General features: G+C 66.6%; 1 protein-coding gene across 3 annotated transcripts in view; it reads right to left on the reverse strand.

Moving 5' to 3' along the window:
• TP73 (tumor protein p73) overlaps positions 1-12553 on the reverse strand; it is a 17939-nt gene extending 5386 nt beyond the window's left edge. For all 3 annotated transcript variants that reach the window (XM_025048590.1, XM_025048589.1, XM_015591327.1), the window contains exons 1-3: positions 12323-12553; positions 2299-2485; positions 1871-1986 (exon numbers count right to left, since the gene is read on the reverse strand). In XM_025048590.1, the coding sequence (XP_024904358.1) occupies positions 1871-1986; positions 2299-2485; positions 12323-12538 (519 nt within the window). In that variant the 5' untranslated portion in view covers positions 12539-12553. The remainder of the gene's footprint in view (positions 1-1870; positions 1987-2298; positions 2486-12322) is intronic.
• Positions 12554-21526: the final 8973 nt, after the last annotated feature.

Below are 21526 nucleotides of genomic sequence, written 5' to 3' on the forward strand. Positions count from 1 at the left end.
CCATGATAAATAGTCCACTCGTCCATCCATCCACCATCCATCCACCCATCCACCCACCATCCATCCACCCACCCATCCACTCACCTAACCATGATAAATAGTCCACTCGTCCATCCATCCACCATCCATCCACCCATCCACCCACCATCCATCCACCCACCCATCCACTCACCTAACCATGATAAACAGTCCACTCGTCCATCCATCCACCCATCCATCCACCATCCATCCACTCACCTAACCATGATAAACAGTCCACTCGTCCATCCACCACCCATCCACCCATCCATCCACCCACACACCCACCCACACACCCACCCACCCATGTGTCTATCCATTGAGTGTCAAGAGCTGTGCTGGCCTTGGGTACCAAGTGAGCTCAAACCTGGCCTCTGTGCCCGGGAGGCACAGAGTGCTGTGGTCTGGTCGCCCTGACTGTCCCCTCTGACACAGGTCGGAGGGCATGGCCTGGAGGCTGCGTGTGTGTGTGCTGCACACAGGCCTCTGTGAGCACAGGTGTGTATGTACACTGACTCTGTGGGCACAGGTGTGTGTGCACACTGACTCTGTGGGCACAGGTGTGTGTGCACACTCTGACTGTGGGCACAGGTGTGTATGTACACTGACTCTGTGGGCACAGGTGTGTGTGCACACTGACTCTGTGGGCACAGGTGTGTGTGCACACTGACTCTGTGGGCACAGGTGTGTGTGTGCACACTCTGACTCTGTGGGCACAGGTGTGTGCACACTGACTCTATGGGCACAGGTGTGTGTGCACACTCTGACTCTGTGGGCACAGGCGTGTGTGCACACTGACTCTGTGGGCAGAGGGGCGCACTGCTCTGCTCTGCTGGAGGGAGGACCAGCACCGTCCGCGTGGACCCCAGGCCCAGCACACACCCATTCCCCAGGGAGCGTGTAGAGTCCTCAGACATGAACCTGGGACCAGAAAACAGGTGGGCGTCATGGTCTCTGGTCACCGGTGGAGGGAGACCTCGCCTTTCACAAAACTGCTGCCCCGTGGTGGCCACCAGGGGGCGAGTGAGCACTGCCCTCCTGGCCACCGGGCAGATGGCAGCCGGTCACATGGAGGGAGGGCAGGGGGTCACCCCCCACCGAGCCTCGTCCCACTGACATAAGGGCTGGCCTTAGGTCTGGGGAGGCCTGGGGTCAGGTATGGGGATGGGGCCTGGGGAACCAGGTACGGTTTGGGGGACCTAGGGGGTGGTTTCAGAGCCAGGGAGAGGAGAGGTGAGCGTTCACTGTCGCCCACGCGCCCTGGGAGGCATGGCCGAGGGCTCAGGGCTGGGACCTAGTCTCCACCTCCTGCCCTGGCCCCCCTCACATCACCCCTTTACCCTCACCTCTCTCTACCCCAGCGGGGCCCCCACAGCTGCCCCAGAATGGCACCCCCAGACCTTCTGCTCCCTTCAGGTCAAGGCCAGAGCCCCCCAGGGCCTGTCCACCCCTGCCCATCCCTTGCAGCCCACCCCCATTTCCAGCCTTCACCCTACACCTCCAGGCACTGCATGGGGCTCACCTCTTCCCCTCCCCCTCCCTCTCCCCGCCACAAACTCAGGCCTCCAGGCCTCAGCCCCTCCACCCTCCTCCCACGCGGGGGGAATGGACAGGTGGGAAGAGGGAGCAGGTGAGGGCTGAGTCGGAGGCTGGCGGACCCCCCACTGGAGATGGGGAGCTCGTGCCCACGGAGGCCCAGAGGGCAGGGATGGGACCTCGAGGGTGAGGAAGGGGCTCCGTGGCACGGACTCAACATCTTGGGGACACAGGACAAACGAGTCTGCCAGCTGACGTGACACGCAGATCTCTGCCCAAGTGCCCCACCCTACGGTTGACTGAGGGCCCTGCCTACCTGCGGGGGCTCGTAGGGGACCATGACGCTCTGCCTGCCAGTGACAGGGTCGTCCACATACTGCGAGAGGTTGTTGCCCTCCACACGGATGAGGTGGCTGGCTGGGGCAGACTGTCCTGCCGGGAGGGGACGCTGCTTCAGGGAGGTGCCCAGCCCAGGTCCACCCCGCCCCCCTGCCCCATGGCGCTGCGTCACCTGCCAGTCTCGGCCCCTTGGACCTCACAGGTTGACCTCCGGCTGGCAGCCCTGGTGCCCTCGGGGTCCCGAGCCCAGCAGCCCTGCCCCGCTCTGCCGGGGACCAGTACCCGAGGCCCCAGGCTGGCCGGGAGGACTTGCGGGGAGGCCGCGCCCAGGGTCGGCCCCTCCCAGGGTCCCTGCTGTCTCCCTGGCCACTGGGTCCAGGGGCCGGGGCGGGTGGGGGGGCTCACCTTCGTTGAAGTCCCGCCCGAGCTCATGGTTGGGGCAGCGCTTCACGACCTCAGTGACGTGCTCCGCCTTCTTGTAGACGGGCATGGCGCGGACGGCGGTGCCTGGGGGCGGCGGAGAGGACACCTTCACCTGGATGGGGCACGTCTTGGCAATTTGGCAGTACAGCTTCTTCAGGAGTGGGGAGTACTGGAGAGGAGGGGCCCGGGATGAGGCCACAGTCCCAGCTCCGGGCCCTCGCTGGGCTGTGCCCCCCACTGGACTCCCCCCCCCAAGCCTTCTGAGGCAGCCCCCCACGCGCCCAGGCAGCCCAGCGAGAGCAGCTGCTCCGGCACCCGCTGAGCCAGGCCCGGACGCTCTCTGCGTGGGTCTCCCGGGCCGAGCAGGTGCCACTACGCCCATTTCTGGATGCAGGTGACAAAGGCCAGGAAAGCGGGAAGGAGCTGCTGGGGGTGGGGAGGGGGGCAGTGCTGGGAGCCAGGCCTGCCAGAGCCACCTCTGGCTTTTCCCAGTGTGAACCTTAAGCCCCCAACACTGCAGCGGTTTGAGGTGGGGGCTGCAGCGCGGTGCTTCAGATTTAAAAGCCTGGAGGTAACGCTTTCCTGGCATTTGTGCAGAGGGATGTGCAGTCCTCAGGTGGGCCAGGTGACGCTGGGCTCATGGAACACAGGGGAGGGGGGAAGCTAAGTGCTGTGGCTTGGTTTGGGCCACTGGGGTGGGGGGGTCTGACCATGAAGCCCCAGGCCCCCCAGCCAGGGACCCTGCCCCAAGGGAAGATCGGGTGATACCCTTCCTGCCTCAGCAGACAGTGCCTAGGGGTCCAGGTCACCAATGCAGGGGCCCAGGCCGCCTCTCACCTGTTCAAAGGTGACTGTTGGTGACTATAGGGTGCCGAGCTCTCATTTCCAAGCTGACTGACCCCCCAATCGTTGGCTCCTGGGGACCAATCCAGGGCTCCTCATGCCCCCTCCTCATGCCCCAGGGATGGGGGCATACCAAGTCTGAGACTCCCCACCCCACACCCCCTGTGCCCCAACCTTTGCCAAAGAAGCTGGGGCCTGGCACCTTGACCCCAAAACATAAGGCCCCCACTGGCTACCAGTGCCGTCTCTCTGGCCTTCCAGGTACAGACGCAAATCCAGGTACAGGAAAAGCAAGGGAGAGGGAGACATGGGGGGTGCAGGTGGCCCTGAGCTCAGGAGCAAGGTCCCCAGTGCCCTCAGCCTGTGCAGGGCGAGCTGCCCTCCCTGCCGAAACCCAGCCTGAAGCACCCCCCGTCCATGGAGGGGGGTCCGAGGGCGCCTGGGGCAGGTGGGCTGGGGCCTCCTGTCCTCCAGGGATTGGGACCTGGCTCAGCCTTCCTTGGGCACTGACCTCAGGACCAGACCCTCGTTCCCTGTCACGAATGAGAACTGGATGCCTGTGGGGTTGGCCCCCTCCCAGGCGCCCCACCCCCTGAGTTCCCTGGAGCCCAGGGCAGCCCCTGACCCTGTGCCTGGGAAGGTGCCCAGTGAGCGCAGTGACCTGGACTGGGAGGGCAGGACCCCATCTCTGCTGGCCGCCCACGAGCCCCCACAGTTCTCTGACCTGGAGCTCCGGCCCATGCCTGAGATGGGGCCATTAGGCCCACCGAGGCCGGCCCAGGTGGGCTGCAAAGGGCGGGCGGGAAGTGACAGGCGTCTCTGGCCCCCACACAGCTCTGGAGGCGGCTCAGGCGCCAGGGAGGAGAGAGGAGGGCACCCCTCCCTCCCTCTGCATCCGGGGCGAGGCCACCGCTGGTCTTGGGCTTTGCCCCTCTCCCCACAGTGGGTGCCCAGCCCTGTGCTGCCCGGCTCTCTGCTCACAGGGGGTGGCGCTGTGGCTCCGGGCAGTTTCTGCAGCGATGGAGCTGGGTTCCAGCTGCATTTGAGTTGAGGGGCCCCCGTACCCCCTTCCCCCAGCTAGGTCCCTGATAGCCTCTGTGGTCTGAACGGCGAGGGCGCTGCTTCGAAGCCCCTCCAGCACCCCTGGCCGCCCCCTCGGAGCCTGGGCCCTGCTTCCCCAGCAGCCGCTGCTCAGCGCCCATTCCGCGGACGGGCAGGCGGGGGGCAGGGCTCAGGGCAGCCCCCAGCTGAGCCCCCGGAAGCCCAGGTGGGGGCCCCAGTGGGGATGGGGGCTCTGGGCTCCTCGCAGGAGTTCCCGGGAAAACGCAGGTCCAGCGGCGCCGGTGGCTGGAGGCCTGGTGGGGGTGGGGGGTTCGGGGAGCTGCGTGGTCGCCCCGCCCTGGGGAGGAACCGCCGGGAGCTGTCCCTGGTACTGCGCAACTACAGGTGGCTGCCCCTCCCGGAGCCGGGCGGGCTGGGGGTGCGGAGCCGCCGGATGGGCAGGTCCTCCTCTGGGCAGCAGCGAGGGGGCTCAGGCGCCAGGGAGAGAGGAGGGCACCCCTCCCTCCCTCTGCATCCGGGGTGAGGCCACCGCTGGTCTTGGGCTTTGCCCCTCTCCCCACAGTGGGTGCCCAGCCCTGTGCTGCCCGGCTCTCTGCTCAGGTGGCCCTTGGGCACACACACCTGCCAGCCGCCACCCAAGAACAGAGCAGGGCAGCTTCAGGTGGCGACACAGGTGGCCTTGGGGAGGAGGGGGCCTAGGATGGCCAAACGTGGGGCGGAAGCAGGGTGTGACCTGCGGAAGGAGCCCAGAGAGGCAGGCATGAGCCCGGGAGGGTGTGAGCCCCCCACCCCCGCAGCAGCTGCTCCCCCTTCCCAGGGCAGCTGGGCCTGGGGCTCAGCCCTGAGGAGAGCAGGCAGGGAGGAGGACGCCTGGGTCCCCGACATGCTGTGGTCAAGGTCACGTGGAGGCGCTGCCTCTCCTCTCCCGCCCGCCGCTCCTTCCCCAGAACCGCTACATGGATGTGTTTCAACAGATTCTGAGCTGATAAAATCTTATTTATCTTCGGCTGTTGACACAGAGCCGTCTAGACTTGCCAGGTCCAGGATGCGTGTGTTCCTTCATGCTTACAGGAAATGGTGCGCCCAAACGCTGGAGTGTGCCCATCCTGCCCCCCCTTCTCTGCTTGGAACCCCCCCAAGTCCACGCTGGCCTGGCTAGGAGCCCCAGGCCTGACAGGGCTGGTGCGGGGGCGGTGGGCAGAAGGTGGCGGGTGGCAGGCTCAGCACAGAGGCTGTTAATTTCCTTGGGCCCACTCCCCAGCAGCCGGGTGCCGGCACGGGCAGGTTTGGGCAGGAGGGGAGTGGAGAGGTGATAATAACTTGTCTGTCATTTTCCAGGGACGTGTAGCATCTTGCAAACCGCAAATACCGTTAACCAGCGTGGGTGAATCTGTTACAACAGATTCTGGGCCATGGGCTGCAGTGGGGGCTCTTTCTTTCCACGTGATTCTTTAGAGCCCACTTTTACCTGCTTTCCGTGCATGCGAGCCTGTGTGTGCGCGTGTGCGCGTGTGCGCGTGTGCGTTCAGAGCCACACTTCTCTCCTCTTGGGTTAAGACCCCATTGAGGAACCCCTTAGGCCACAGACCCTCACCCTAGCTGCTGCCCAGGACCCTTGGCAAGGGGCTCCGTGGATTCACAGGGCGGGCTCTGAGACTCACAGGGAGCCCAGGTCACCAGCCCCGGTACCAGTCTCCCCAGGAGAGGGGCCTCCCGAGGTGACAGCAGCCACAGGACACTGCGCCGGCCCCTCACGGGGCCTCTTGCCCTTCCCTGCGCAGCCTCACCGCTATGCTCTTGCGTTTTCGCTCAGAGAGCTGCTGGGAGCAGGTGGGCTCTGACAGGTGTCAGGGAGGCCTGGGCAGGACCACAGTGAAGCCACCAGCTCGGAGAGGAGGTGGGGCCCCTGTGGCCATCATCCAGCCTGCTTCAGAGCACCCACAGTCAGGGCAGCAAGGGTCCATGCACAAGGAAACCCACGGGCAACACCCCAAGCTGGCCACGGGCATAGCGGCCGGAGGCTGCTGGGCGCGCCTGGCCGCCAACAGGGCCAGCGGCTGGCCTGGCACACGTGCTGGCTCAGAGAGGCTGCCGTGGTTCTTCAGGAGCTCCTGGCCGGGGCAGGGGACAGGTGCATCTGCTGACAGCCCACGTAGGCTGTGGCCAGGAGTCCCCTTACCAGGAGCCCAGACGAGGGTGAGCAGGAGGCGGAACACGCTTTGCAGGTGCCAAGTGCCCCTGACCACTGCCCGGGGGAGTCCCCAGAGGCTATGGACAAGAAGCTGCCCACTGTGGAGAGGTGAGCCTGGGGCTGAAGGGGCAACCCTCGGGAGACGGACAGCCCGCCCAAGATGCCCTCCAGCCAGGTCCTAAACTGAGCAGGAGCCGCCAGGAACCTTATGGCCTGGAAGTGCCGTGTCCCCAGACCATGGGCCTCAGGCCAACTCATCTCGCGTGTGGCTGCAGGCTGGCAGAGAGCATGTCCACGGCTCAGTCCTGGATGGAGGTCTGGGTGGCCATGGGCAGCAGGTGTGTGCTGACCTGACCCAGGAGAGAGGCGGTGGGCACCATGTCTGCAGTGCAGAGTGAGGGCCTAGCACGCTGACGGTCAGCACGCCAGGGGCCAGGCCGGGGGAGTGGGGGTTGAGACGCTGGAGGCTGCGTGGGGCAGTGGGGTCCGGGCCTCCTTGTTCTGCACATCGCTGGGCCTCCCCCGGACCCCGAGGACAGAAGGGTGAGCAGGGCGTGTTCTGGTCCTTGGGGACAGGACTGGGCTTTCAGGAAGCCTCTGATCTCCCGCTGGCAGCCGCCCTCCCACGCCGGGCACACAAACGACGGCCACGTCTGATGCACCACCCTCAGCCTCAGCCGGTCCAAGCACAGGTTACTCTGCCCGTGAGCTTGGCTCTGACCTTGCCCACCAGAGGAGGCAGGCGGCCTGGCGAGGACCCAGTGAGCAGGGCTGTGGGCCAGGCCACAGAGGTGCCCAGCACGGGGATGAAGTGGGTGGCCGGCCACCAGCCCGGCTCTGCCCACCACAGGGTGGGGCCCTTGCCTGCGGGAGGAAGGAGTCCCCGCTGCCCTCAGCCCTGTCTTGCTTTGTCCTCCAAGCCAGCCTGGCCTTGTTGGCCGAATGACTGTGAGAGTCAGTCCGCCTAGGCAGGGCGCTGGCGTCAGCGGCACCTTCGCCTCGCAGGACAGTCCTGAGAGCCTGACCCCGGCACGCCGTCCTAGACGCTGCCATGGGATTGGTTAGGGCCGGCACAGCGGGGCCACCCTCTGCCTCTGCAGCTCCCAGGACGGTCTTGGGGCCGGAGCTGGACCAGTGGCTGGCGGCTGGGGGAGATGAAGGACGGAGGCCAGGCTGTGGCCCCGGCTGTGGCAGGGGCTCAGGGTGGCAGCTCACGTTGGCTCCAGCGGGGTGCCCTGGGGACGGGGCCCTCCTGCCTCTGACCTTCCTGCCGCAGAAGCTACAGGCGGCCCCCCTGCGCACCATTCAGAACCACCACTGAAGACCCCCTCCGACCCAGAAGCAGATCGCCCCCTCTTCACTGAGTGAACTCCACCCCCAGCCAGCAGGAGAGGGGCCCACAGTGTCTAGTGACCTTGGGGACCTGCTCCGGATAGGTGGGGGTCGTTTTTCAGCCTCTAATTCCAGGTAGTGGCACGAGGCTCCCACCGAGCCGTGTAAGTGCCCGAGGCGAGCAGGGTTCGTCCCTCGTGCGTCCTGTGGCCGCTGAGCCAGGTCTTGGCCCCGCCCCTTGTTAACAGGTGACCTTGAGCAGAGACCTGCCCCCTATGAGCCTCGGTTTCCTCATCCGTAAAGTGGGGCGAACACAAGAGCCTACGACGGGTACCCCGGGAGCTTAGGGTGGGACTTGTGACGTGGGGGCTGTGCTGCTGATCAGACATCCAGGGTCCACGGGCCCCTCTCCCTCTGTACCCTGAAAGAACCAGGAGGTGTGAGGCGGGGGCCACCCACCTGGGATTCAGGCCTGGGCCCCTGCGGTCCAAGGGCTCCAAGACCAACTTCTCTAACCTCCAGGCCCAGGGGCTCCCCAGCTGCTGGAGAAGGCGGAGAGAGAAGAGGTGACCCCCAGCTCAGGCCACAAGCCCGGGGCGCTGAGGCACGGACCTGAGCCAGTGCCGGCCTCCAGGCGGCCAGGCCCGCCCCGCGGAGCTTTGCAAGGTGCGAGCAACTGGACAATTTCCCCCTGAGTGTCATTTCCTCTTAAAAACCCGCCTGTCACAATAAACACTGTCAGGATGCTTCCCGCGGCTTTAAATGCGCATAATTGCTCCGGTGCCAGTAAAAGGCATTAATTCCACTTATGCATTCCATAAACTTTTAGGATAACGCAACTGATACCGTGGTCGTGTTGGGGCACCTCCGCTGTTATTTTCCTGCCTGCAAACCTCCGAGGGGCTGGAAAGTTTTCTCTTGAATCCATTAGTGTTGACTCAGCCGCCTTCCACCCCAGAAGCTCGCGCAGCTCTGGGCCCCACCCCCCCACGGCTGCCTTCCACACATGTCCCTTCCGGGGGCAGAAGGTGGCGCTGGCCCCTAGGGCGGAGACACACAGATATGCCCGCCAGGTCTGAGGGCAGCGGGAGGTCACTCAGGGGCTATCTGGAGGCCGCCCCAGGGACTAGCTATGTCATCATCTGTGCACAATCCACTGTCACACCCCAGGCTGCTGGCCCCGCAGGCTGTTGCCAGGGCCACTGAGTCCCCCCGAGGCTGGGTCAGGACTCCAAGCCTTCCTGCCTGACCTCAGCACCCCTTCCCCAAGCATCCTGAGGGGCGAGCACACACCCCTGCCCTGGCGGGGCCCAGCCTGGAGCAGGGGGAGGCTGAGCTGGGCTGGACAGCGTCCAGGTGCCCGTCTCTGAGCTGCTCTGACTCTCCACTCCTCCGGCCTCCTGTCGCCGGCCGGCCCCATCACTGCCAACCCATCGGGGGCCCCAGGATAGGAGTGGCCACCAGGTTGAGGCCGGGCCCCGCCCCTTCTCAGACCCCCACAGCGTCCCGGGAAGGTGTGGGACAGGGACGAAGGCACCTGGCTCCACCATCCACCTGTCTAAGAAAAGTCAGCGTCCCAGGGTGCCGCGCCTCGCTCACAGCCGTGGTCACTCGTGGTGTCTGTCTCTCCCCGAAGCCCAGGTGAACCCTGCAAGGGGCCAGCCCGCTGCACCGCTCCACGCAGCATCCCCGCCGGCCAAACCCCGCCTCCCCCCGACGCCCTGCTCCCTGCTCTGCAGCCTCCTTGAGGAGACCTGAGACCCGCCTCCTCTGGCCATCTGTGGGGGCGAAGGAGGCCTGCACGGGTGCGTGTGCATGTGTGTGTGTGTGTGCCTTTGTTCACACGCGTGTGCTGTGTCTGCACGCGTACACGCACGTGCGTGCCTCTGAGCTGAGGGCTCCAGACCCCCGGTGCCCAAGGTGTGAGATGTGACATCTGAGGGAAGCTGGCCAGGGCAGGTGGACCGCCCAGCTGAGGCCTGGGCCAGCCAGAGACCAGAGACCCCATCAATAGCCGTGGTGGCAGGGGGTGTTTTTCCTATGCAGGAAGAAGTGTGAAGGCAGCAGTCAATTTGGAATTGTACTTGAGAAAAATATGAATTATCTATCAGTTACCAGCCGACTGGTGTGGCGGGGGCTGCAGACCATGTGGCCTGAGCGGCAAGTCCAGGCAGCGCCCGCGCAGTCAGACCCCAGAGCTGTGAGCAGGTGGGCGGCGGGGGGCCGTCCCGCACGTGAGCCGCCCAGCCCGCCCTGGGCGAGGAAAGGAGCCTGTGGGGGTCTGCATGCAGAGAGCGAGGTGCCAAAACCTCATTATCGATGTTTGTCCTGCGAAGGTACGGGCTGGGAGGGGCGCTGCGGGTGCCCGCGGCCGCTCCCTGCCCCTCTGCCCAGCCCTGAGGGCAGAGGGCCTTGGGGCGTCCAGACAGGGACGGAGGTCTGCACGGCTCGGGCGTGGGGGTGTGGGGCCGGAGCTCGGAGGCAGAGCTGGTGGCACGGGTGAGCCTTCCCCTGCCCCCTGAGGTGGCTGGCCGGGACAGACGACCCCGCGGAGCCACTGAGGGCCAGGACAGCTGTGACCAAGCCCTGTGTCTGCCCACCTGGTGGTGGCAACTGGGGGTATGGCTGAGGCCCCCAGACAGGGGGTGCAGCCAGCAGAGAGGCAGCTGCTGCCCCCCCAGGACCAGCTCAGACCCCCGAGGCCCTCCATTGCAGAGACCACACCAGCACCCTCAAGTAGCAGAAAGGAGAGAGCCAGGACCCCCACAGTGCCTTCCAGGACACCTGGGGGACCAGCAACTCAGGCGCCGATGACAGCGCTTGGGGCCGGAGGGACCAGGGCCCTTCCCCTTACTGAAGAGAGAAAGGGCTGGGGAACAAGTCTGAACACGGACCAGTAGTGAACCGCCCATCAGTGGAGGTGTGCAAGTGTGGGGATGCCTTGGGGGCCCTCTGACCTGGTTCTTGTCACCCAGCCAGACCTCAAAGCTGGGGCGTGGGGACCAGGACCTCACAGGCAATAGAGAATCAAGAGAACCCTCCTCCAGGGGAACCCAGCTACCTGGCACCCCATCGCCGCCTCCGCCCGCCAAGGAAATAATGGTAGAGACAAGTCGCCAGCTCCGACGTGCTGCGCAGCGCCGGCCCCTCGTAGCCTGGTCACCACCGTGACAAGGAGCATCGGGGTGACAATTTACAATGAGGAAAAAGGGCTCTGACAAGGCCGCGGCGGTCCCTGCCCCTCTCGGCCAGCGGAGACCGTGGAGTTGGGCTGAGCCTTAACTCAGCGATGGGTCAGCACCTGGGGGAGCCTGCAGCCCCAGCGAGGACCAGGAACAGCCGCGGGGAACCGTGGCCGAGAGCCCAGACCGCAGACGGGCCCGTGCATGCCTGGCCCAGGCCACTGCGGCTCCGGGAGTGTGAGAAACCACAGTCTGGCTGGCCGCAGACTGAGGACCGGACCGGCTCTTAAAGCAGAGCCTTGGGGTCACCTGCTGGCCACTCTCACGGGAACTTCTCTGCTCCAGGGTCCTGTCCCAGGTGGGGCTGAGCGTGGAGCTGGCACTCCTGGGAGGAGGCGGCACTGCCCGGTGGTGGGACAGCCAGGTGTCCACGGGGTGGGTGCCAGGCCAGGGCTTACTCCCCGCTCCGGGGGTGGGCAGGGGGCCCAGAGGGCCTTGGGCTGCCTTTGCCACCAACGCTTGCGAGCCCACCCCTCGGAGGCGAGCCTGAGCTTGCCTGGGGGTCTCGGCATCCTGCAGCCTTTACCCTGCCGGTGGGCACGGCTGGCAGCTCCTTCCTCTCCCTTGTGCAATGTGGACAGTGCAGCCCTGGGCCGAGGAGTGCAGAGCCGGAGCCCAGCCCCCTGCTCCCCATGCCAGCACCCAGCTTACCATCTGCACAGCTCTGAGCGAGCTGCTTGCCCTCCCGTGGCTCAGTCTCCTTGGCTGCACAATGGGACAGTAACGGATTCTGGGTGGGCATGCTGTGGGGAGCTGGGCAGTTTGAAGCATCCACGTGGATGCAGAGTGCTTAGCGCAGGGCCCAGCTCTGGGGCCGCGGGGACACGGGCTGTCATCCAGGTTGGCACGGTCCCGCGGGGGGCCAGACCTGGGGTCTGCAGGGCTGTGGTTCTCCCCCCGCTCCCTGTCTCTTGCCCGTGCTTGAGGCGGCACCGCAGACACCACGCGTGCGGGCCGAGCCCACGTCGAGAACCCCCGCTGGCTGGCGGAGGCAGCTGCTGCTCACCCACCTCAGATGGCGGAAGGCGGCAGAGCCACCCACCTCTGCGCACCCAGGGCCGGGGTCAAGCTGAAGCCCCCAGAACAGCAGATGCCAGCCGGACAGCCCCGCGACCTCACTGGGGAACCACGTCCGTCCCCTCTAGGGCCCTGCAGGAGGCTGGCCGATGCTGGCCACACGTCCGAAGGGTGGGCACGCCCAGACTGCCCGGCCCCGAGACCCGCCTCCTGCCCCACGCCCCTCCTGACGGGGCGGCTCGCGCCCGCCGGACAGCGGGGCACGCTCGGCCCTCCCCCGTGCCCCGCAGACGCCCGCTGGGAGCGGGGCACGACTCACCGTCCAGGTGGCCGACTTGGCTGTGCTGGATTGCTGGAAGGTGACGTCGAAGTGGTGGGGGCCGGGGTAGTCGGTGTTGGAGGGGATGACGGGCGCGGGGGACATGGTGTCGAAGGTGGAGCTGGGCTGTGCGTACGGGGAGTGAGTGGGCACGCTGGCCGCGTGCTCCGGGGTGTAGGGGCTGGCCGGGGCCGCCCGGCTGCTCATCTGGTCCATGGTGCTGCTCAGCAAATTGAACTGGGACTGGCGGGAAGTCAGAGGGAGGGGGAGACACACAGTCAGCCTGAGCGTGGAGGCCAGGCCCGGCCCGGCAGGGAGTGTCCTGTTACAGGAGCCTTAAAGGGCCAGCGGCTCCGTCATCCCAAATATTTCCTTGGTCCCCCCCCACCCTGACAGGTCACTACTTGTGCGGGGATAAACTGACACATTCACCTCCCCCTCCCCCTGCAGCAGCCTCCCGGGTGCCAGGGCTTCTGGGGCTGCCTGCGGGGCGGCCCCCCAGCCCCGGGCACCCTCCGGGGCTCCAGTTGCGCCATCTGGGGACAGCACTGGCCAGACTTCCCCAGCTCAGTCCCCCATTACGGCTCAGAGTGGGGAGACCCCCACCCCTGAGAGCCGGGCGGTGGGAGCGATGGGGCCTGGGCAGGGCGCGTCCTGGCCATGTCGGGGGGACGCACCCCAGCTCTGGTGCAGGGATGCCCGACAGGCCCCGGAGGCTCGGATCTGCCTGAAGGTCTATGGCTGAGCCAACAGCCACTTTGCAGGGGCCTCGTGGGGGGTGGGCTGCCTGGTCCGCGTCGGAAGGCCCCGTCGCCCAGTTCCTCCCGCTGGCAGAGTTCTACGTGGCCGCACCTGCCGCCGCGGGCACTGGGGCCCGGCTCCTCCCCCAGGCCACACGCCCGGGGACAGGAGTTCTGAGCGGCACTCCGCGGTGTGTCCCCTGGGTCACCCTCCGCAGCCGGCTGTGGCCAGATGGCCTCTAACCACAAACGCTGCACAGTTCCTTGTCTCTGCCAGGACGGTCCGGGTTTGATCTGACCCTCTGCAGGCCGGAGGTGGGCACTGCTGGTGTTTCCGTTTTACGGATGAGGACACTGAGGCACAGACGGGGGTGACTTGCCAGGGCAGTGGGGTGGAGACCAGCCGCCCGGGGCCGTGGGAGCCGGGACCTCGGGGACCGTGGAGATGGAGAACCAGGGGCTTGCGGCTGCTGGAAGGAGGGTCTGGGGTCCCGTGGTGGGGTGGAGCAGCCCAGGGAGACCCCCGCCTCCTTTCCCTGCCCCCTCCAAAGGCAAGCAGAAGAACGCCTTCGCCTGCCCCCCCAGCCCACGGCTCAGCCCTCTCTGAACCCAGCTTCTCCTCCATCCAGGAGGAGTGGGCTGCATAAGCCACAGCCTGTCCAGCTCAGCACGCCGAGGGCACACATCCCCGTGTGTCCGTGACAGAGGACCCCGAGCCCCCTGACACCCCTCTGGCCCAGGGAAAAATAAACTCAGTAGGGAAGACGCTCTGTTGAAGTCCACCCAGCCCGGAGGAAACTCGGGCGATGGCCGGGCAGGAGGGAGGTGACGGGTGACAGGTTTGTACCAAGGCCACGGCCCCGAGCCTCCTGGAGGCCAGGCAAGTGCTTTCCTCGGGTCATCCAGCCCCCGGGATGGCCATCTGCCACCCAGTGAGAACTTGGCCTGGCACCAGAGCTGAGCTGCCAGACCCGACCATGCTCTCCCTGGGGGCCAGCCGCATCGAGTGACGTCACGACAGATCCGTCCGGTGGCCCTGGGCAGCTCAGCTGCCGTGACCAATCCCACCCCTGGTACCTTCTGGCGGCTTTTCTGTTTAGACCTCAGAGCCATGGCACGCCGTAAACCCAGGGGATGCACGGGGGTCCCCGCAGGGTGGCCCTCCTGACTTCCCATGCCCTCACCTGTGAAACAAGGAGGCTCCATGGCCACCGGCGGCAAACGGACAGGGAGGATTAAACGAAGCGGGTAACCGATACCCGCTTTGGCCGGATGACACGCGACAACCTGCCAGGGAAAGAAGCCAGCCAGACGCCGCATCCCATGCGGACACAGATCTCCAGGGAGGGCAGAGCCACTGACATGTGGGTGGGTGGTCGCCGGGGGCTGGGGGCTGGGGGCTGATGGCTGAGGGGCACAGGGCTTCCCTTCGAGGCGCTGAAGATGCTCTAAGATGGAGTGGGGTGACAGGTACACGTATCCGAGGACGGACAGAGCAAAACCTACTGAGCTGCGCACTTGAACTTGAACTGGGCAGATCGTGTGTGACGTAAACGGTAACTCAACGAAGCCATTTAACACAAACAGAGGGACCGTCCTCGCCTCTCCCACCCGGCTGCCCTGAGGGGCGAGGGGAAACCCCAGCGCCCCCCACGAGAAGAGCAGATGCAGGAGCCCCTCACTCAGGGGCGGGCGGGGGCTCCCGGTGCTCTCGCAAGCCCCCCGCCCCGGGGCGGGAGCACACGGCCTGCGAGCCGTGGTTTCTGTCTGCCCCCCGCGTGGGACCGTCCCCAAAGGCAGCCACTGCCACGCGGAGGCCCGAGCTGCGGCCGGCGAGAGCTGAGCCGTGCTGCGGGGAGGGGCGCAGGGTTCCACGGCCCCAGCGCCACGCAGAGCGCGTCACACAGGGGACCTCACGCACGGTTCACAGCCAAAACAACCGGCACGAGCACCGTTTGGGATAAATTAAGTAAATTAGTAGGTTCCGTCCACCCGCTTCTCGTCACCTTCTTTAGTCTGGACACTAGAAGGTGCGGATGCCCCGTGGGGCTCAGACGCCAGTTCTCTCGCACGGCACTGGACCGGATCCTCAATCAGCGCCCGCCAGGCCAACGCGGGATGCACAGCTATTGTTGTCGTTGTTGTTATTATTGTTGTTATTATTATTAACGCTCCCTTCAGGGAGCAGTGTGTTTCTCATTACAAAGTGCTTATCGAGAGGCCTGCTGAGCCGTGGAGCAGACGAATGAATGAATGAATGAATGAACGAACGAACGAACGAATGGGCGGGCGATGGGGGCAGGTGCCACAGCGGCAGGACAGCTCCGCCTAGTACGAATGTCCGGGAGCGAGGACGGGATGTGAGCCGGCCCCTCCCGCTTGCAGGATGCTGAGAGCTGTGGGTCCCGGGGTGGGGATGGGGGGGCCCCAGCCTGCCCACCCCCGAGTCTCCATGTCCTCCTTTCCCTTCGAGGTGACAGCCAGGCCCTGGCGGCTGGGGCCCTGGGCCGCCTGAGGGCTGCAGACGGCCTTCCTCCGTGCTGGCCTCAGACGTGTCGGGGCTCCGGGTCTGGCCTTCCTGCCACGGCCTCCGCGTTCAGGAGGAGCGGGAGGCGGCTGTGCCGCAGCTTTGAACTTGCCCACATTCTTTGCCGATCGAGGCGGTGCCAGGGGATTAGTCACTGAACCTGCAGGCTGATAGGATCTCTGTGCCCAGCAGCCCCAGAGCCCGGCTCCCAGAAGGCCCCCCGTCTGCATACGGGAGGGCAGAGACCGCTCTGCACGTGGCAGGCCCAGCACCCTGTGGCCCTCTGAGACGCGGGCTCGGTGGCGTTCTGCGGTCCGGGGTCCTGTGAGCTCTCTCTTCTTTCCAGGGGACAGGGGAACCTCAGCAGTGTCCCAGCGAGCTCTGTGCGGTGGGTGCTCCTCCCACGTGTGTCCTGCCTCCCAGGGACACCTCTGCCTGCACCTCCACCCCCGGGAGCTGGCAGGGTTCCTGCCTCCTCCGCCCCGAGCTGCGGCTCTGAGTGCCATGGGGAGCGCACGCACCGGGAAGCCTGGTGGCCTTGCCAGCCCCCGAGGGTCCTTCTGCCCCTGCCCACGGGACACTCCCGCACCTCCTTCTCGGCGGCTGGGGGCTTAGCCGGCCTGCCCGGGGGCTGGAGCAGGGGAGCCTGGAGCCCCGCAGAGGCCTAGAGTAGCAGCGGGGTGGGGGGTCCCCCAGAACCAGAGGCCCCGGAAGCCGGGCGATACCCACTTGGCAGCCGCAAGAGCCCGGGCAAAATCAGAGCTTCTCTGCTTTGTTTTGTTTTCAGTGAGAACTCCCAAGAGAGCGGGCTGATCAGGACAGGCCCGGCCCGCGGCGCCCACGTGTGGCTGCATGTGCGCGCAGGGCTCCTGGGCCCGACCCAGGGGCAGCAGCGCTAGGGGACCACCCCCCAGGGACCAGGTAGAGGGTTCGCACCAGGCCCGCCTCCGAGGCCGGAGGGCCGGTGCCCGGGGTTCTGGGAGGGGCCGGGGGCAGATCCTTGCGGCGTCCAACAGAACAGGACGATGCCCGGGACCCCAACCAGGCCCTGGCGGCCCCTCTGGGCATCGCTGTCCATCTGCTCCACAGACCTGCAGCCTGGTGCTCTGCCTGCTGGGGGTGGGAGGCCGGGGTGGGGGCAGAGGGGAGGCAGCCTGCACGCCGAGCTCCGTGTCCGCCAAGGCCACTCGCAGGCTGTCTGCCCGGGGACCGTGTGCACACGTGTGCTCACGCACAGGGCAGGACACACGCAGGACGGGCCGGGGGCTTAGCCCTCGGGCTGCGGCGGCCAGAGGGGAAGGCTACGTGATGGGGGGGACGTCGGGGGAGGCCTGGCCCCTGGGCGGATGTCCCGAGGTGTCTGTGCAGCTGCCTCTCTGGGAACGGGGGTGGGGGCTGGCCTCCGCCAAGGCCTCCAGAGTCCTGGGGACACAGGGTGTGCCCCAGGAGCAGCGGGGGTGGGGGAGGCCCAGGGGGCCTCCCTGGGGTGTGTGCTTCCTAGCTCCGACCCTGCTGCCTCGACTGCCCCCTGCGCCTCCCGACACTGTGACCGGTGACTTCCCTCAGGGGCGTGGCCCTTGCACAGGTGACCCTTTCGCTCAAGGAGCCACCTTGCTACAGGACAGCCCAGCCCATGGGGGTCGCAGATGAGGAAACCGAGGCCGGGTCAGCCACGCCCAAGAGCAGGGAGGTCCCCAGTCCCCGGTCACACACTCGGAGTAGGGTCACCGCACGCCAGGCACGGGGGTGTGCACGGGAAACCCCAGAGCCCCAGCGAGGCCACTTCCCACCCGTTGTGTGGCACCTGGAACCCGACTGGACACTCAGAGACTTGAGGTTGAGTGACAGAGACTCCTAAACCCGTGTGGGCCCACCGTGCCTGCTCCCACTCCGGGCACCCCACGGCCAGCCGCCACTCGGTGAGGGCGGGAGTGTCTCCCCACACCCGTCCCGCCCCCACCCGTCCTGCACCCATCGTAACGTGAGTGCCAGGAGATGGCTGGGAGCGCGGCCCGTCTGCTCCTCGGGCATGTCCCCCGGGGAGCCACGTCCTCCGGGGAGCCACGTCCTCCGGGGACCCACGTCCACCCTTTCACACGTTTGTCCATCGACACGTAAAACCTTCTCTGATGACCTTGAGGGCTGTAGATGGAAATTATTTTCTAATGTCCGTCTGGGTTCGCTCGCCCACGTCCCCGTGTCCACAGCCACCGCCGGCAGCCCCGTGCCCGGGCAACAAGGGTGAAGGTGGCTTCGGCCACGCAGTTGGGCGACCGAGTCCATGTCCACACGGGAGCCACGGGTGATGACCCGGAGTGGGAATTACTTCCCGCCAGGCCCAAGCAGCCAAAGGTCAAGGTCCTTCTGGAGCCAAACCTCCCAGCAGACCGCTGAGGGACGAGCCCCCTCGGGGCCCTGGGTCGACACCAGGTGCCACGACTCAGTTTCAGGCTGACTCTCCGGGGGAGAGGCCCCCAGTGCGGGGAGAGCGGGGCAGCTGGGCGACTCCGGGCTTCTCGGTGACTTGGGGAGAGGCCTCTGTTTGTCCCCGCCACGGGACACAGAGGTTCAAAGGCAGGAGTCGGCACCTTTGGGTGGTGATAACTGCCTCCAGGGAGGCCCTGCCTCCAGTCCCTACCGGCCCCACACCACAGGGCCTCGGCTCGTGCTGCTCCCCTCCTGGAGCACCGTTCATCTCCTCGCCTCCCCCTGGAGGCCCCCAGGCTTTCTCCGCCTGGCCCTGTGTTCCCAGGCTCCCTCTCCCACTGTGTGGAGTAACGAATATCGTGACACACACCGCTCTGCAGGTTCATGCCCGGTGTCCACAGCGTCCACGCAGGTCCGGCAATGAGTACACTGGACAGCCGAGAACGGTACCAGCACCCAAGTGCAGAACGTGTCCGCTGTTCCTACAGCCGGCTCCCTCTCCTCCTCCCGCCTGCCCCAGGTGGGCAGAGGCCCTGCAGCCGCAGCCCAGGGCAGCCGGACGAGCAGCAGGAAACACGTGGTCCCGGTTCCTTCTTTACGAGCCGAGGGAGGCCGGCTCCCCCATCCCGCCTTTGGTTGCGTCTCTTCAGACCGTCAGAGTTTTTGCTGTTCTTTCAAGGTCCAGTCGGGAGACACTGTCACATGCTGTGCCCAGCCAAGGCCGTGAGCAGGGTCCCGGGAGGTCTGACTGCAGAAGGACCCCGACTTTTGGCCTGTTGGGCCCACGTCCCCCTCTGCAGAGAACGTCCGTCCGGCTGGTCATGGTGTGTGCCTTTCCCTCCACACCCAGAAAGGGTCCGAAGGGACAGAGTAAGGGCAGAGGGACAGAATGGCTCAAACGAGTGCGCAGGAGCCTGTCCGGTGGCCGTGGCAGGCAGCCGGCCACCTGCGTGGACAGGGACCCAGGACAAGACACGCGATTCTGGGGCTCCAACCATCCCGGGAGCGGAGAGGCGTCGCTGGGCTGGGAGGGAGAAAGCGTCTCGGCGGCCCAGAGCCCCGGCCCCGGCCCCGGCCCCCGACTCAGGGACACGAGGCTGGGGAGTGAGCGTCTGCTCGCGGGAGCGTCGGTGCCCCACGCAGACGCCCTCCTCCTCCTCCATTTCTGACTTCTGCATTTAGGGCCCAGCGAGTTTCCGGGACCCACGCAGCTCCCGCGGGCGGCTGTCCGGAGTCCAGCTCACGGCACCCGAGTGGGCTTATCTCCCACAGACCTTATCAGAGCCTTGAGGAGAGCCGGCGTGCGAGGTGACTCTCTGAGCGCAGACAAGAAGCACTTGCTGCTTGGGAGCTCCTGTCCCCACTGGGTGGGGAACGGGGCAGAGGACCCGTGCACACAGTAGGACAGCGCCTGCACACACCCGGCTCTTTAAAATGCCCGCAGAAGGAGTCGATCAGCACTTCGGCCGGCCGGAGGACAGCAGGTCTGCAGAGGGCCCCGTCCCCTTCCTGTCAGGCACTGGCGACACTCTGGCCCCTGGTCCACGTCACCAGGACCCTACCAGCCCTGCCGTTCTCAGGTGTCCCGGCTGCGTGGCTCGGGCGCCCACTGGTTTTTGGGGGGCCGGGAGGTCTGAGGCGGCGGCCGAGCAGCGGGGTCCCGTGGGTGCTTGTGTTGGGGCTGGTTTGCCCTGCGACGCAGGGTTTGGGCTTAAAGGCAGGATTCCGGAGAAGCCTGGAGCATCACCAGAGGCACCTCCCCCGCCGTGCCCGCGTCCCCTGTGCCCGCGTCCCCTGTGCCCGCGTCCCCCGCGTCCCCCGCGCCCCCTGTGTCGGCGGCAGAGGGGTGCACATGCGCTTCTTGGAGAAGAGGGGTCCCCGGTGCAGCAGCGCTTGAGGCCCCGCACCCCGGGCGGGGAGTACAGGGTGAGGCTTTTCTTCTCTCATTGGAGGTGCGGTGGGGGAGCTTCCATTCCCCTCTAACGGGTCACGCCACGTGAGCTCACGAGGACCACGCTGGGGCCCCCCACGTGCCCGGAAAGGGAGGCCCGGCTGCCGAGTGGGGCCGTCACAGTTCCCCGTCCCTTCGGGGACTCCCGACAGCAGGGGCGGGGGGTGGACATTCTACACAGGCAGCCGCCGGCCCATCGCAACTCCATGCAAAGTCCACCGGGACCTTCAGCCAGGAAGGCGGTGACCCACCAGCCTGAGGTGCCCAAAGCCCCCTTCCCTCCCTCCCTCCAAACCCCGCTGGGTCCCATGCCAGGCCTCACGCCCCCCACCTGCTGTGCCACCAACCCGCGCGCTCACGCACCCAGCGCTCTGGTCCAGACCTGCTCCGGGCCCTGCCCACCGCCTCCCGCAGCCCCGTGAGGCGTCTGGACGATGCTCTCCTCTGCTCTCCTCGGCTCCCCAGGCTCCTCACCAGCCTCGGCCTCTTTGCACCCCCATGCGAGCCACCCCCGCTGCAGGCCCTGCAAGGCCTCTCCTGGCCCTGGTTTCACCCCGTGGCCTCTGACTGACAGCCGCCCTGGCCTCCCAGCCGCTTCTCACTCCCTCAGATCTGCCCCCAGCCTCCAGGCCCCGCTTGGAGCCCACCTGCCCCCGAAGCGTCTCCAGCACCCCGGCCCGGGGCTGGAGCTAAGCTGGCACAGCAAGGACGAAGGCCGAAGATCTCCAGACAGGGCTGTCAGTCCCCAGTCCCGCGTCACCACGGCCTGGCTGTGCGGTCCTCAGGGTGGGCTTCCTCACAGGGCTGGGGACAAGGGCCTCTACGTCACGGGCACAGGGGGAGGGGGCTGCACGCCCGATGCTCGCCCCGCGCCCCCACTGGGCTGGCTCCCTGCCTCCGCTCAGAGGCTGAGATGCTGCCTCCCGGGTGAGGCCCCGGCCTGCGCCCCCGACCCGTGTCTACCCTGTGCGTCCCCTTAACTCTTCCCCACACTGGGAGAGGAGCTGAGCCGACAGACGCACATCTGTTCCTTCACCTTGTCAGCTCCTGTGTGCAGGGCGGACACCGGGCTCTGACCTCCGGGGGTCGCCTGCAGCATCCTGGGGAGGGTCGGCCAGGGCCCCCTCGGGGTGGGTGTCTGCTCGGACCCCCGGCACCCCGACGCTCCCAGGAGAACACCGAGACCAGACTTTTTTAAAAGCGGGGTACGAAACTTCACCCTCCCCGCGCGAGTCCCAGAGGCGTGCCTGGGCTTGGGGCGACCTCGCCCGAGGAGCGCGGCTGACACGCAGTCTGGCTGCGGCTCCACGGGAACCCGCCCCGCCGGGCGCAGGACCTCCATCCGCCGGTACTTCCCACCGCGGCTGCCGGCGGAGTCTGTGATTAACCAGATGGCAAGAGCCGACATGCGCGGGGGAAAGGCCCCTCTCCCCCCGACAGCGCGCACACGGCTCTCTCCGCGGCCGGCGGGCCTTGCTCGGTCCTGCGCCAGAGCCATGTGGAACTTTCCGCGCCTCGCGCCCCAGTGCCCCCAGTAGCCCCGGCGCCCCAGACCTGCC

Source organism: Pteropus alecto, unplaced genomic scaffold (genome assembly GCF_000325575.1).
Source record: "Pteropus alecto unplaced genomic scaffold, ASM32557v1 scaffold125, whole genome shotgun sequence".
Lineage (NCBI taxonomy): Eukaryota > Metazoa > Chordata > Mammalia > Chiroptera > Pteropodidae > Pteropus > Pteropus alecto.